The 16,409-nt window shown below is 36.2% G+C and overlaps 1 protein-coding gene across 1 annotated transcript in view; it reads left to right on the plus strand.

Moving 5' to 3' along the window:
* LOC145912123 (receptor-type tyrosine-protein phosphatase epsilon-like) overlaps positions 1–16,409 on the plus strand; it is a 33,711-nt gene that overhangs the window by 1,554 nt on the left and 15,748 nt on the right. Inside the window, exons 5-8 of the mRNA XM_082999538.1 lie at positions 187–191; positions 439–548; positions 15,024–15,111; positions 15,593–15,666. Coding sequence (XP_082855664.1) covers positions 187–191; positions 439–548; positions 15,024–15,111; positions 15,593–15,666 — 277 coding nt within the window. The remainder of the gene's footprint in view (positions 1–186; positions 192–438; positions 549–15,023; positions 15,112–15,592; positions 15,667–16,409) is intronic.

The raw sequence follows: 16,409 nt of genomic DNA on the forward strand, positions 1-16,409 counted from the left end.
TCGTTACAACCCCACAGCAGGTTGCCCTTATAGCTGGTATGTATGCTTGTCTTGTGAGCAATGTTAGCCAAACATGCAAATATTCATTCCTATTTGTTGGGTTAGGTGTCAACGTATTTGTGTCAAAATGGTTCATTCCCACAGTTATTGGATTGTCTGTTTTGATTATTTTACTCATATCTGTAGGTGTGGTAATCAAGTGGAGGTAAACTTTTCCGATCTTATTAAATCAAAAAAATGTTGTCCCATTTTAATTATTTGATGTTTAGGGAAAAAATATGTGCAACTATTTACAAACGAAAAAAAAACGCATCAGAAATCTCGTCAGAATTCAAATTGAATAAAGGAGTGAGCTGGTAGTACTCCCCAGGTATTCGGAAGATAAGACTTTTAAGGAATCAACCCCTTTTTAAAAAAAGTTTACATTATAACCATTAGAGGATGGGCCTGATGACACTTATAACACACGGATACGTAAATTTTACTTGAGTGAATTTTACACAAAGAGCACAGATAATTCACATAAAGCAATCAAATCACAATATCAGGTACGTGTACAACTTCTGCCATTTAAGTTGCCAAAATATTCATTTAGTTTTTGTTGGTTTGTGCACATAGATTCATAGATTGTTGATACACAAATTATGTGGTATTTGCTTTTCAGAAAATAAGAAGACAATCAAGAAATGCTTTCAGCATTGAAACAGCAAAAAACAACCCATGTCGAAATCGTTACAAGAATATTTTACCATGTAAGTTGTTGGTTAGTTGAAAGATTCACAAAACATTTAATGTCATAGGAACACTAATAACGATTTACTCATGTTTTAGACATTGGCATGTTTTATTTATTCCAGACGTAAACTTATCTCTTCATCAGTTGAAAGGGGAGTGGTTAGTCTTTCTCCATAGTGATATAAAGCTGACCTGACTGATGCCAGACTGATGATGATGGCATAAGCTTTAGCAACAATTTCTTGAACAAATAAAACATGTGAATGCTTATAGCACTATGGGGAACTCTGTTTATTCTCAGAGTTACTTGTTGGAAAAACAAATGGTTTCCTTCCTCACATTCAATACTTCATTTTTAATATTTTGTTGAATAAATTACCTTATATGCAAACAGTACGAGGTAACTTGTCCCGGAAGGGTATTAAAAAAATTTCTGCATGATGATCTTGTCAAAAATACAAAACATTTACACCAATTATGTCCGTAGACGATTACAACAGAGTGCTCCTTCGTGGACTTGAGGGCGATGAAAACGACTACATTAACGCATCATATGTAGAGGTGGGACTTTTATTGGTTTTGTTTATTTGTTTGAGGAATTGAATCAAACTGGCTCAGTTGATGCTTTCAAGGCCGTTTGCCACCTGAGAGAGCAAAGAATGGAAATGGTGCAAAATGCGGTAAATGTGTTTCTTTCCCCCGAGTTATTTTAACTTGTGTTAACTTTATTTGTTACATTTGTCTAGGAGCAATACATATTCTTGCACCACTTGATGGCACAAAGTGTTGAATGTTGCGAAACCCAAACAAATATTTCTGGACTGAACGAAAACGTTGAGCAACTTAAATGGTTTGTGACCTGCATACAAAAAACTGATTAGCATAAAATGTAAATCATGCACTCACAGTTCACCTTCTTCAAGTGACGTCATCAACGAGATATACAGCTCGGTGAAGTTTTCTGATGACCTCATAGCTTCAACAAAGCCGACAAAGAATTGAACCTTTTAATATTCGGATTGTTTTTCTACGTTGGGATTTTTGGTGTTCAAATCCGCGGTCGGGACAATTGCCCAAATGTCACAATATCCCAAGAATCAGCTTAAAATTAACAATTCGTAATTGTGACACCTGTGACTCGACGAGACGCCGTTAGATATGTTTTAAAATTTGTGTCTCAAAATTGTCAAGCTTGTTGCCGTAAATCTGCCGGAATTTTACTTTTGAAAAACATTATAAGTTAATGACGTGAACCACTCATTCTATGTCATGCAAAACATCCTTTTGCGTTTTGCGTTTCTTTAATGACTTCAATGAGTTTAGCATCTTGTCTGGCTGCTACACCTGTACTTATGTTCATGAATACATTTTTTTATGTAAACCGAAATTAAAAATATTTATTAGAACTCGTTCTATTCCTATGTGAAGTCTGAACAACGATCATGCAAACAGCTCAGTTGAGGTCGTTGTTACAACTACGTGCAAAGGTTGAAAGGCAAAACCTATGAAGACCAGTTCTATTTTGTTAGATAATTTTATCATGATTAAAGTTGGAATTCAAATAAAAAATATAATTGAAAAACTTTATCCCATATTTTCAATTCAAGTGGGCAAAGAACGAATAGATAACAATCATAACTATATTAGGACTTTAAATTCGAGCGATGGAATGATTTCTTGTGGCGCCGCAAACACAACAATTACGTAAGTGGGAAATTTGGCGTAGGAAGTGTTTGAATGGGAGGTACTCTTGTTTTTGATACTTTATTTACGAAACAGGAGTTCGGAAGTCGCATGCGGGCTGATATTTAACCAGAATATCAGAAAATATTTCCCCAGTGCCGTTCTTCATTGCACTTCGTTTTCTTCTTTTCTAACATGTTTTTGAGACATTGCCACTAGAAAAATAGAAAGAGAAAATGATCGCACAAATGTTTGGCACGCGATAGATAATACGCAACAAATATGACTCGTATGACAAGTTATGTACCCTCATTTTAATTTGTCATTTTTTGGTAGCTTTAGTAGCTGGTCTTAATGTTATTTTAGTAAGCTTTAATATCTTCAGAAGCTTACTTGGTTAGAAGGTGGCCTGCTGTAAACAAGTATTGATACGTATTAAAATTTTGCACATTTTTAAAGGTTGACAAGCGAACTTTTGAGCAATTCCCCAATCAGTCCGACTGGTTCTTTCGATTTTCTGGACGCCTCACCCAGTGGTTCGCCCCCAAACTGCTCTTTTCCTGGAACAGCTGGCGACATTGTGTTGGATCAGTTTTTCGGCCAGTGCGCCTCGTCTGTGGAAGTAAGCGATTGTTGGGAAGTTATTTGAGATTTAACAACCTTATAATTGGCAGACTATCCTGGATGTTTAAGATTGTTCACTTTTTAAAGGTGTTTTTCAAAATTCCGCCCTTTCTTTATTCAACCTTGTTTATCTTTTGATGGTTAAAAACCGTAATACTTGACACAACGATTGATATTAAGAAAGTAAATTTTAATTGAAAATAAAGTTTTCTGTAATCCCTTATAAACTGGCACCAATCATTGCTTTTGAAAACTTACATTTTTTTGTGTCCAGGAAAGCGGGAATTTACTTGTGGTGAACTACACGTTGTGTGTATCACCGGTGGACGATCCGGCCGGCTTAATATCACGTGATGTCTCAAGTCTCATCTACTTCACCTGCACGTTTGTACGCAACGTCACAATATCCGATCTACGCATCGAGTAAGTACGATATTTGATCAGAAGTAGGAGTTTTCCACATAAATTTTTTTGTGTTGCTTGAAAAATGAGCTTAAAGTTTAAAAATGAAATGTCGCTGATCGTCGCTGATGTTTCAAGCAACACAAAAAAAATTCTGTGTTTAAGAACTTCGGTGTTCAGTACCTCGTCATATTTCTACTACTCATGTAATTGAAGTGCTCGGCAACATGTGTGGCGCCAATTCTTACCACAGGCGATAAGTTAACGTTATACAACCGGTCTAAAACACCAAACAGGGCTTTTCCCCCCACCCACCCCCCCCAAATGGCACCAATTTTTATAAATATAAGATGTATAAACAACCAGGGCACATATCCACTTGCAAAAATCACGTTTATGCAATAAACCAATAATGATCAGTGACCGCAGACAGTTGTGCTTCGATATATAAGACCAGTCAGTCGGCAAGACCGTCGTCAGCTGCACTGATGAGACTGGGTCGAAACAGTGTGTACAACTGTCTGCAGGTCAATGCAAAAACCGTGTTTTTCGCATTCGCTTGCTTTCGTGTTCCGCGAGACTCACAACAATAAAATAACGCAAGCTCTACGTGTGTTTCTTCAGCCGCATTCGGGCTCAAGCACCAGGAGCCCAGGGAGAGTTTGTTGTGGATGTTACAAGATTCAGCAACTCCGCCTTTAACGAAACCGATCCAAGCCAGGAAGTGACAGTTGAGGATCCAGTTTACGTCGGTCTTGGTGTGAGAGGTGGAGAGTCGGCCGACCTCGTGCTTCAGGTTTGTAATTTGTCAAGTTTCATATTTCAATCCTGGAAGGTCGTTGAAATAGGTGATGGAGAAGTAACAGAAACGTTTGTTTTACGTTTTTACTGTGTTTCTTTTTAAATGCTGAATCCTCGTCGTTTCATGCCGAAAATTTATGTGCATTTTTTTTATTATTTAGTCCAAAAAAATGTGCCACAAAAAATCGACATCAACAACCACTGTAACTTGTCATGCAAAACAAGCTTTAAAAAAGTCTTTGGCATTACAGTGATGAAAAATGACAAACTTCTAACGAATCTGGAAAGTGCGTTTTATTTGTAAGTTGTTAGTTTTAAAAATGTGTTATATCAACAGGCTTTGAATTGCTGGGCAACCCCTACTTCAAACAGCAGTGATATGGAACGATACGATATCATCGTAGACAGGTGGGCCATATATTTGCTTATATATGTTTCTATGATGTAGATATTTCAATCGTATTCTGATGTCATTCAAAAAGCTTTAAGCCTCTAATTGTTGTCGGCTTATTTATTGCTCTGGGAACATCAACTTCGCTTACGCTGTTGACATCATCAGTTTTGTGAATGTAATAATGGCCAACTATTTCGGTATCCCGATATTTTGTTGTAAATACTTGTTTGTATTACCAGCGCTCAAGGTCTAACAAAATCTCCAATCCAAGTTCTCCAAATCTTAAGACAAACAGATGAAGATTACTTAATAACATAATTTTTTCATAAATACTAACAAAAATGGTTGTTTGAGGAACCTCGGGCCAATGACGGTTTAAATTAAAGAAAAAGGCAAAAATTCCATACATTGTTTCAACTGAATTTCATGCAGTTGTGAGGCCAACACTAATTCCTGGGAACACAACATGATGATCACCAACTATGCCGGACCTTACGTCGAATTCAAGTTTAATTCTTTCGTGTGGACGAGTCGTATTGACGGCCTCCAAGAGACCCGCATTGTGAGGTCACTGTGTGTCCCAACGCCATTGCCGAGTTCCAATGTCTGGTGGTAAGTCTTCCATGGCCGATCACAATGCGACAAAATATTTAGTTGGCTTTCTAGTTGCTTCGTATTAATTCTGGGAAACCTAGCATATTAATTGTGTATGGTTTAAAACCTACACGTTGCCAATAACGCAAATGTTCTGTTGTAATCACATGTTTAAATCCAGGCATATTGCGTAATTGTAACGGTTTTAGTAGACATCGCTTACTTAAAAAAATCCTCATATTAAATCGGTTACTGGCGAAAAGTTTCATGATGTGCAAACGACCGAATATAAATTAGGCTGTCCACATAGATCTAATAAGATTTTCCTAACCTCTCAATATTTTCTTCGATTTGTGTAAATTTAAACCATGCCCTAAAAACTGGAAGAATAATTTTTGGTTTGCTATAACTTTGTGTTTTGCGACAAAACGTTTTTTTAAATCACTGCTGAAGTTGTCGTCGTTATATTTTCTGTTTGTTTTTTCAGAGCCCATGTACAGGTAGCAGAAAACGACGTGGTTTTTCCAACCAACTGAGAAGACAAACAATCAGTCTCGGTTCCGTTGAAGTCCCGACTAAGAAGGAGTGCGACAAGGTAAACGAAAAAATCCAACCCTTTGTGTCTAAACAACGTAGAAGTAATACCATGCTTTCGCATAGCAAGGCAGGATCGCCCCACTGCGAAGGCCCTTTATATTTGGCGATCTCAACCCTCGTATTTTGATCATAGGATTCATAGCTTGGCTGCAATGCCTTAAATGCGAAGCCTGTGAACCTTTTTTTATAGGAATATTCCAACAGTCTTATAGGCAACAAAAACTTGGTATTTTATTTTTTAAACTTGGTATAAAAATAACTCTTTGTATAATCGCGCTTAATAGACGGTATATTGCGTTGATTGCGGACTAAAAAGTGAAAATAAGCTTTGGCCAGCGGGTAACATAATGAATTACAGATCTGTTTGTGTGGTGTAAGGTTTAGGTTGACAGGAAACTTGTTGAGCTTTAAAACGTTACGAATATAATTGTGGGTCACCGTGCCATTAAGTGAAATTCGGACGGTTCTTTAAGATTGGAAAATGCTGTGCGAAATGTGCAGTATTCGGAAAAATGCACTAATTTAGGAGAAAGCATTGTTGCTGACGACTTGGATTTATCAGCGAACATGGCGATAATGGAAATAGAGGAGAGGTTGTGACAAACGGATAAATTTCCTGTTTTTCGGTAAGTTTTAGTCGTCAGCAACAATGCTTTCTCCTAAATTAGTGCATTTTTCCGAATACTGCACATTTCGCACAGCATTTTCCAATCTTAAAGAACCGTCCGAATAAAATACACGGAATCTCACAATCTGTATTTGTGTTTAGGAATGTTCGCATGACTGCACTCACGATGACGAAGGGATTCCTTACTGCACCTGCCCCCCAGATATGACGTTGGACACGACGGGAGTGATCTGCCTGGATAATTCCGGTAGGTTCAATGTTCTTGTGAAGAAGAAATCTCAATCTTAAATTTCTCGAGAAAATTCTTTTCAAGAACATTGCAACAAAAACATGTCAACAAAACTAAGAAAAAAAATAATACTACAAGAGAAAATGTCAACACTTTAACATTTGCAATATAACGTTATTTCGTAGCGCATACAAGTTGCAAAAACACATACTTTGCACACAGATTCGCACCTGAACGAGGTCATGCCCGACGTTTATTTCATCGTCCAACAACAGAAGTCCAACCCCTTCCCAACCCTGTTGATAGCTGCCCTCCTTATGACAATAATTGTGCTTGGCATAATGTGGGTGCAAGAAAAACGTCGCCTGATAGTTAACAGCGATAAGAGCGCTAAAGTTAACATGAAAATTTAAGTTGTGCTTTTACCTTTGTTAGGTGGAAAGATTTCAAACATTCCATCTGATTAATTACCTCACATAATAAATCACCTCAAATCTTAAAATCAGTTAGCTGTCTTTGGTGTTATTGGTTAAAAAACTAGTTTTGTAATCCCGACCAACACATAATGTGTTGTACAAAAGATAAACATGTCAGAAATATATTTACAAAACTTTGCCCTGAATACAGTGCACGGGAATGTTACCTTGGTATGATTTCTGTATTGTGGGTTTGTTTGCGTAATAAACATATATGTTACTTGGAATCAACGTTTGTTTCCAGTTGTGCTTAGTTTGTATAAATATTTTTCAAATTATATTAATACCAAAAACTTAAAAAGTAATTGTCTTTGTATTAAATTAAAATCACAATATTTCGAAAAAACAGCGCTATACAAAGATACCAATAGATTACATTGATTTATTTTCTTAAGATTGGTATTTGGATGGTAGAAGAGTTGAAAATAAGTTTGTTTGGCCAGACGAAACAGTGTACAAAAACCAAAGTTGCAGGGAAAATCATTTTTTTATTCTCTGCTATTTGCTTCATTGGGACTTAAGTCTTTTAGTTATTTCAGTTATTTATGCAAAATTAAGGAAATGTAAAGGTTAACTTCAATATAAAATTAATTGGTCAGCAATATTTCATACGATTGCATTCTGAGGTCTATGTGCTTCTTCAAAAATTGCTTGAGGTAAAATTGACAGCAAAATATCCTACGAGTCACATATCATTTATCATATTGAGATGCGCAATTCACCAAATTAGATAAAACAAACTTTTTTGGCCCAAGTGCCAACCCAACAACGAACCAAATGTTTTTCCATCATACATTGATACATCGTAAATCCGGTGTATTCGTGGCACCCCTTACAATTTACAGATTGGTTAAATGACCAAGAACCTGGACCTGGTAAATGTTTTCGTCTTGTGATTAAGATATCTTGGAGATGGAATGCTGGTGATTGCAACGCAAAAATCAATTATATTTGTGAACACAAAAGTGAGTTTAAAAACTAATTTTAATTATTTATAATTTGACATGTTTTATTTATTCAAGACGTTCCGGCAAAACCTGTGCTATTATCAGTTTAAAGGGGAGTGGTTGGTCTTTCTCCATAGTGATAAAAAGCTAACCTGACTGACGTCAGACTGATGATGGCATGAATTTTTGCGGAAATTTATTGAACAAATGCTTTTAGCACTATACGACAGTCTGTCTATCCTTAGAATCACTAGTCAACTGCTGGAAATACAATTGCTTTCCTTCCTTCCTTCCATATATAAGGTACTTTTTTAATTATTTTGTTGAATAAACTAACTTACATGCAATCAGTACGAGGTAAATTGTATTTGGCAGGGTTTAAGAAGTTTTCTGCATAATGATCTTGTCAAAAATATGCAACATTAACAAAATATATGCAACATTAATATGCAACATTAAAAATATGCAACATTAAAGGTTCTTAACCGTGCTGAATGCAGTGGAAATTAAACAGTTGACGTTTTTATTAGGGTTTTAAACAACCGAACAGGTGGATTGCAAAAAGGCCAGATCGACACAAGTGTAAATGATTTAAGGACTATGCTGGTTTGGCTACAAAAAGTCAGAGTAATTGTAATGCTCACAAATCCAGACCAAAGTAAAACCGTGAGTGTTTAAATCAATTCTGATCCATATTTATTGCTTGGCCCGGTCATGGAGTTCCACAAACAACAACCGACTTTCTCACATTCACAAATCAGGTTCAGAAGGAAATGGATCGGGTAAAGCGAACTTTGCGAACTCAGGTTCCCACTGTGGTCCATTGTAGGTAAAAATAGTGATTGTATACCTTGGTAAACTCAGTGACTGCGAAACAACCTTGACGTAAACCACTCATTCTATGTCATGCAAAACACCCTTTTGCGTTTTGTGTTTCTTTAATGACTTCAATGAGTTTTGCATCTTGGCTGTATTGCTACACCTGAACTTATATTCAAGAATACATTTTTTCATGTAAACCGAAATTAAAAATATTTATTAGAACTTGTTCTATTACTATTTGAAGTCTAAACAACGATCATACAAACAGCTCGGTTGAAGTCGTTCCCACAACTACGTCCAAATATTAAAATGTAAAACCTATGAAGACCAGTTCTATTATTATTAGATTTGCGTTTTCGCATTGTATCCCATAAAGACATAAATTCGATATGTTGTGCCTCTATACACACTGACTAATAGCTAATGTCAAGGTTGATAACAATGGAAAGTTTAGTAGCTGATCTAGCTTGGGGCCAGTATAGGCGGCCCCTAAAGTTCACGAAACGGTTTTGGGAGGACGCTTTACGCCTCAGTTCTTTGTAATATTGCATATGTAGGTTTATTTGCAATGTTGCTTGAGTCGTGTTGTACTATCGCAGAGTTATGTTAATTTATTCCAACAAGGCATAAGAAAGGTAATCGTTCTCATACAATCTTTTATGAGCATTAGTCCTAACTGGGAAAGCAAGTTGGAAAAATTTCTGACTACAACGATTCAAAGTTTAAGTACCACTCTCACATTCAACAACTACATTTGTGAATATTGAAACCAAACCAGGCATGATTTGGAAACGTTGCTGACATAGTTTTGATGTCGAACAAGTATTAATTTTTAGGCCTAATGATCAGTCGTATCTCGTTTGTGAGGGCCGCTGTGACCCAAACAAACCACCCAGCACGCAACAACTATTCCCACGGCAAAATGCAACCTGAACTATGGCATATTTGCATTGCAAGGTATTTTAAGCCTTGCATTGTGAATATTTTGGAACAATCCATACAGCAGGTTAACTTAAAGTTGCTATGTCGAAATATATCTCTTCATATGCATAAGGAATGGTTCTTATCCCTTAGAAAATCCGTGTGAAAATACCTTTTTTTTAAAGCTGTAGCCATTGATTTTTCTGTTACTTGACGCACTCACGTTTATTTGGTATCATTAACTCGGGTAACTTTGACAGTGAAGGATTACTTTCTTTGCATTCGCATGAAAGTTGTCCTCTTTGAAAACATGTACCTTTCTTGAATAATGTGTTGACATCTTTTTGTTAAGCACCAATGACAGAAGCAGTATTTTGTTAATTTCGACAGTTCCAACCTTAATGTCTTAGTATTTAGCATTCAAGTAAAGATGTCAAGAGCAGTACACAGTTGTGTGATGATCTGGACATTGGTTATGTTGATATCTCAAGAGTTTGGCTGTAAGTGTTTTCTTTAACTATTTTGATTCATATGTGCAAAAAAAGCCATAATATTGCAAAGCTGCAGACAGGGTGTGTACACGCACTGTTTCGACCTGTAAGGTCTCATCAGTGCAGCTGTTGTGTGGCACTGTGCTAGCTTTCACACTAGCAGGCACACTAGTCTCCACTTTGTGGTACCTTTCGGTCAACGTCGATCTGCAGGGTACCCTATACTATTTTGATTCAAGAAACGTACAAGTTCATTGCGAGCAAGGCAGTTATCGTTCCATTTTAGGTTCCTCATCGAAACCATGCACATATCGTTTCTTTTCAATGTCCAATGACAAACGAACTTGGCAGGATGCGAAGGAACGATGTATTGAGCTTGGTGGAAACCTTGCGAGCATTCCTGATGCCGAAACACAAAACAGACTTATTCGTCTTGCAAACGACAAAAATAGAATGAGTAAAAAAAACATTTGTACCAATTTAAAACTGTTTTGATATTTTTTCCAATAAAATTTATCACGCTATTCAGAAACAGAAAGCAATTTTTTTTTCTTGTTTTCCAGCTTGTTTTTTAGGTGGTAGACGTTTTGGAGACAAATTTTCGTGGCCGGACGGAGTTGTTTTTTGCCAGTGGAAAGGAACAGGTTTTCGTTTCATAAATATTTTTCATGAATTATTGGCTAACCCATATTAATTACCATGATTAAAGTTTTAATTTAAGTAAAAAAATATTCAAAAACTTCTTATATATCCTATCTTATATTTTTAAACCAAGTGGACAAAGAATGAATAGATAACAATCATAACTATATTAGTCAAAAATATCCTAGGAAAACATGTCGTTCGTTTCTTACGGTTTAAGGTTATGGTTTGACTGGTATGCCACAAATGTCTTGGACCGGTAAAGAATATACAGCCTGGTTAAATAACATATTTCCCGGAACTGGTGAATGTGTTCGACTTGAAAAATATATCAAGTGGGGTTGGTATGCTGGTGACTGCAACAGGAAAATTAACTATATTTGTGAGTTCAAAGGTGGGTTTATTAGTATTTTGTTATTTAAACGACTGGCATGATGCTGTTTGCAGATCAACCACGAAAAATCGTATTTTCACAAACAAGATACTCTGCAATTGTCGGTGAAACAATCATTATTAAAGGAAAAATTACAGGACCTTATGTAGAACCTATAACTATCCGAGCAATTTACAACCTAAACAGACGGGTAACTTTATCAACCAACTACACGGGTGTGGACTTCAGTTATTCCATCCAGGATGTTAGTCCATCTCATTTTGGTAACATTTTAATTGAAGCCATTGGAGTCGAATCGAAATGCAAATTTTCCAAGAGCACTTTTTTGAATGAAGGTAACCATGACAAGTTTGGTTGATGAAGGTGGGTTCCAGTACTGTTACATTCATTTACATTTACGCAGTAAAGATTGAGATTGACAGAAACAGAATAGTTGCGGAAAACTATGAAAATCATGAATCTGTTAGTTGCTCTTTATCAGAAAACCATTCCACCCCAATAACATGGATGAGGTATAAATTGTTTGTTGATATCTGTGATTACAACTGTGGAAAAAAGTTTTTTACCACGCACTGCCAAATAAAACACGTTTTTAGATCTTATTTTTATACTGCAATTAGAAATATTTGCTATTAAATCCGTTGTACATGCAGCCCATTTGGGTAATATTTATCTTGTGGGTTAACCACACCCTAATCGTCTCTACTCACCTGTATATATCCCCAAAAAGTTCAATGTCCCTGATTTTAGTGAACAAAATATTTGCCCAGAAAAAAACTAATACGTTTCAAAAGTAAATGCAAGAAGTAAATTTTAGTGAGGAAATGTGATAACAAGTGACATTTATTCCGCAGAAACGATGCAACGGTTTCCAACAAAAATAGTTCCAACATTTATCAATCTGTCAGCACCACCCACAGTGCATCCACTCTTCACATAACATTGAATGATGTGAGTGAATCGGGGAATTACACTTGCATGGTAACAAATATGATTGGATCCAAACTGGAAATGAAGTATTTGCAAGTGTTTGGTAAGTCAACATTTTTTGTTTTTCAATTTTTTTTAATTTTAACGCAGAAATAACGATTTCGGTCGCATAGATAGTCATGCATGTGCCAGACAAAGTACACTAGTAAACAACAAAAACAAAAAAAATCAAATAATTTTAAGGGGGCGATCTTCCCTTCTTCGTTCCGCCCCAGACGCACACAGCAAAATTCATGGATACATTTAAAGTAAAAATCATCTTGTTTTAGTTAAAGTAAACATCACCTTATCCAGAAGAAATTTGGATTTGGAACAATGGGCGAATGTTACGGTTGATTGCACTTCGTATGGAAATCCCTGGCCTGTGGTTAATTGGTACAGGTAAGTTTTTCCATCATACGCTTGTTAAAAACATTAGTCCTTTTTAACAGGAAATTCGTTGGTAAGATGTAAAATTTTACAGTGGGGTTTCTGCATAAATTTCACCCTAATTTATGTAGAGATGAGGTTTAATTTTGTTCTTTATTTTTTTTAGGAAAGGAAATTTGATAACAAACTTTTCATATTCGGTGTCGGTTTCCCAGCAAGAATTATCACAAGGTCGATACCACGTGACGAAACGCCTTCACTTAACAAAAGTTGACGCAACTTATGGCGGAGTTTACGAATGTTGGGCACAAAACCGCAGGACACAAAACTGCTGTCTCGAACCAGAAGAGAAGTCACTCTGAAAGGTAGTAGTGACCAAAAACTGTTCGAGTCTCGGTTAAAATATTGGTTGTTTTTAGTTCGTCCCAACATAACACTTTCTGCGTCAAAAGTTATTGCGGAAAACTTTCACCAGCAATACGTTGATTGTGTCTCTTACGGGTTTCCAAGACCTAACGTTACATGGAAAAGGTAAACACATGATTTAGCATCAGTACAACAAATCCGTAACTTTGGTTTTAAATTTTAGAAATAAATCTGTTATCGGAGCTACAACTTCTAATATCTACACGAGTATTGTAAATAATACAAAGTATTTGCAAACAGCTCGATTAAATTTTATCATTGATAATGTTGCGGATTCCGGAAGTTACGTTTGTCAGTCAACAAATAATGATATTGACAAGGAGGAAAAGGCGTTTATAATTAGAGGTATCCTACTGCTATGATTTGATTTTTTTGTCATTTGTTAGCTAACCAATGCATCTACAGTACCAGCAAATATATCGGTTACTCAAACCAGCAAAGTTGTTAGTATTCCAGAAACGTTTACAATTGGTTGTGAATCCTATGGTTTTCCATTGCCGACAACATATTGGATTCGGTAAAGCGATTGGCAAAATGAAAACTTTGTTTCGTACTCCGTATATTCATGAAATCAACATTACGTTGTGTCCATAGAAATGATCATGTAGCAAACTGCACTACTAACACCTCCTCGGTTTGCCAAAAACGTACAACCGTCGGCGAATTCAAATCCATATCTTGGTTGAACACAAATATAAACCGCATAGAAGAAGCTGGAAGTTATCACTGCAAAGCCTTCAATATATTTGGTTTAAAAATGGTCTCAGAAACCTTTACTCTTCTTGGTGAAACTGTGATGTTTTTCGTCCTAAGAATCTTAGTGATATTTAGTGTTTTAACATTTTTAGTTCAGGCAAACATTTCTCTCACTACAAATTACGTCAGATTGCTGGAAGGTGAATCTACAAACGTGACTTGTACTTCATTCGGATATTTCACGCATGTTGTTTATTGGACAAGGTAAAAAACAATTTACAAGAAAGGCTAAGATATAACTTTTCTTTGACACTTTATTTTTAGGTTTTTGGAAAACATATCGAATAACTCTTCAACACGAATATATTATGAAACATTTAACGTGGACAAATTTCAAACGATCAGTGTACTGAATATAAATGTTGCCGATGTTAACGATTCTGGTATTTTTAACTGCCGAACTACATCAAATAACAAGAGATTACGTATTGTCGTTACAACCCCACAGCAGGTTGCGTTTGCAGCTGGTATGTATGCTTGTCTTGTGAGCAATGTTACTCACACATGCAAATATTCATTCCTATTTATTGGGTTAGGTGTCAACATATTTGTGTCAAAATGGTTTATTCCCACAGTTATTGGATTGTCTGTTTTGATTATTTTGCTCATATCTGTAGGTGTGGTAACCAAGTGGAGGTACACTTTTCCGACCTTATTAAATCAAAAAATTGTTGTCCTATTATAATTATTTAATGTTTAGGGAAAAAATATGTGCAACTATTTACAAACGGAAAAGAAACGCACCAGAAACCTCGTTAAAATTTGAATTGAATAAAAGAGTGAGCTGGAAGTATTCCCCAGGTATTCACAAGATCAAGTTTTTAGAAATTCTATTCGTTTCAAAAAAAGTTTGCTTTATAATTTTAATCATTAGCGGATGGGCCTGATGACACTTATAACACACGGATACGTGAGTTTTACTTGAGTGAATTTTGCACGAAAAGCGCAGATAATTCACATAAAGCAATCAAATCACAATATCAGGTACGTGTAATTTCTACCATTTCTGTTCGCAAAATATATATTTAGTATTTGTTGGTTTGTGTACAAAGATTCATAGATTGTCGATACAAAAGTTATGTGGTATATAAATGCCTTGCAGAAAATAAAACGACAATCAAGAAATGCTTTCAGCATTGAAACAGCAAAGAACAACCCAAGTCGAAATCGTTACAAGAATATTTTGCCATGTAAGTTGTTGTTCATTGCACAACGCAAGGTTGGTTGACAGATTCACAAACAATTTCTTGTCATGGGAACACTAATAACGGATTTACTTATGTTTTAGACAATGACATGTTTTATTTATTCAAGACGTATCTGCAAAAACTTATGCCATCATCAGTTGAAAGGGGAGTGGTTAGTCTCTCTAAAGCTGACCTGACTGATGCCAGACTGATGATGGCATAAGTTTTAGCAACAATTTCTTGAACAAATAAAACATGTGAATGCTTATAGCACTATGGGGAACTCTGTTTATTCTCAGAGTTACTTGTTGGAAAAACAAATGGTTTCCTTCCTCACATTCAATACTACATTTTAATATTTTGTTGAATAAATTCACTTATATGCAAACAGTACGAGGTAAATTGTCCCGGAAGGGTATTAAAAAATTTTCTGCATAATAATCTTGTCAAAAACACATAACATTTACACCAATTATGTTCGTAGACGATTACAACAGAGTGCTCCTTCGTGGACTTGAGGGCGATGAAAACGACTACATTAACGCTTCATATGTGGAGGTTCGTAACCGTGCTGAATGCAGTGGAAAATAAACTGTTAACGTTTCTAATTAGGGATTTAAACAACCAAACAAGTGGATTGCAACCCAAGGCCCCATCGATACAACTGTAAATGATTTCTGGACGATGGTTTGGCTACAAAAAGTCAGAGTAATTGTAATGCTCACAAATCCAGACCAAAATAAAAAAGTGAGTGTTTTTTTATTAATTTAGATGCGTATTACTCAACGCTTTTCACTGTTTAGTCAAGGTGTGCTCTTTACTGGCCCCAGAGCTTCGCCCCCTTTAAATTGTACGGCCGTGTTAACGTGAAAATGCTTAAGGTCCTGAACAAACATGGTTTCATTGTTAGGAAAATGGCAATCGAAGAAGCGAACACCTTATATGTTTCGGTATACTTGGCTTGAATAAAAGCTCTTCGTTGCTGTTATTGTTGTTATATCGCTTTGAATCCAGGAACAACGAGTTGTGACTCACTACCAATTTCTTGCTTGGCCCGGTTGTGGAGTTCCACAAACAACAACTGACTTTCTCACATTCACAAACCAGGTTCAGAAGGAAATGGATCGGATAAATCGAACTTTGCGAACTCAGGTTCCCACTGTGGTCCATTGTAGGTAAAAATAGTGATTGTATACCTTGGTAAACTCAGTGACTGCCAAATAACCTTCAAATACATTTCACAAGTGGTGGTGCTGGCAGAACTGGGACTTTCATTGGTTTTGTTTATTTGTTGGAGGAAT

The sequence above is a fragment of the Ascidia mentula genome, chromosome 8 (genome assembly GCF_947561715.1).
Source record: "Ascidia mentula chromosome 8, kaAscMent1.1, whole genome shotgun sequence".
Taxonomy (NCBI): Eukaryota; Metazoa; Chordata; class Ascidiacea; order Phlebobranchia; family Ascidiidae; genus Ascidia; species Ascidia mentula.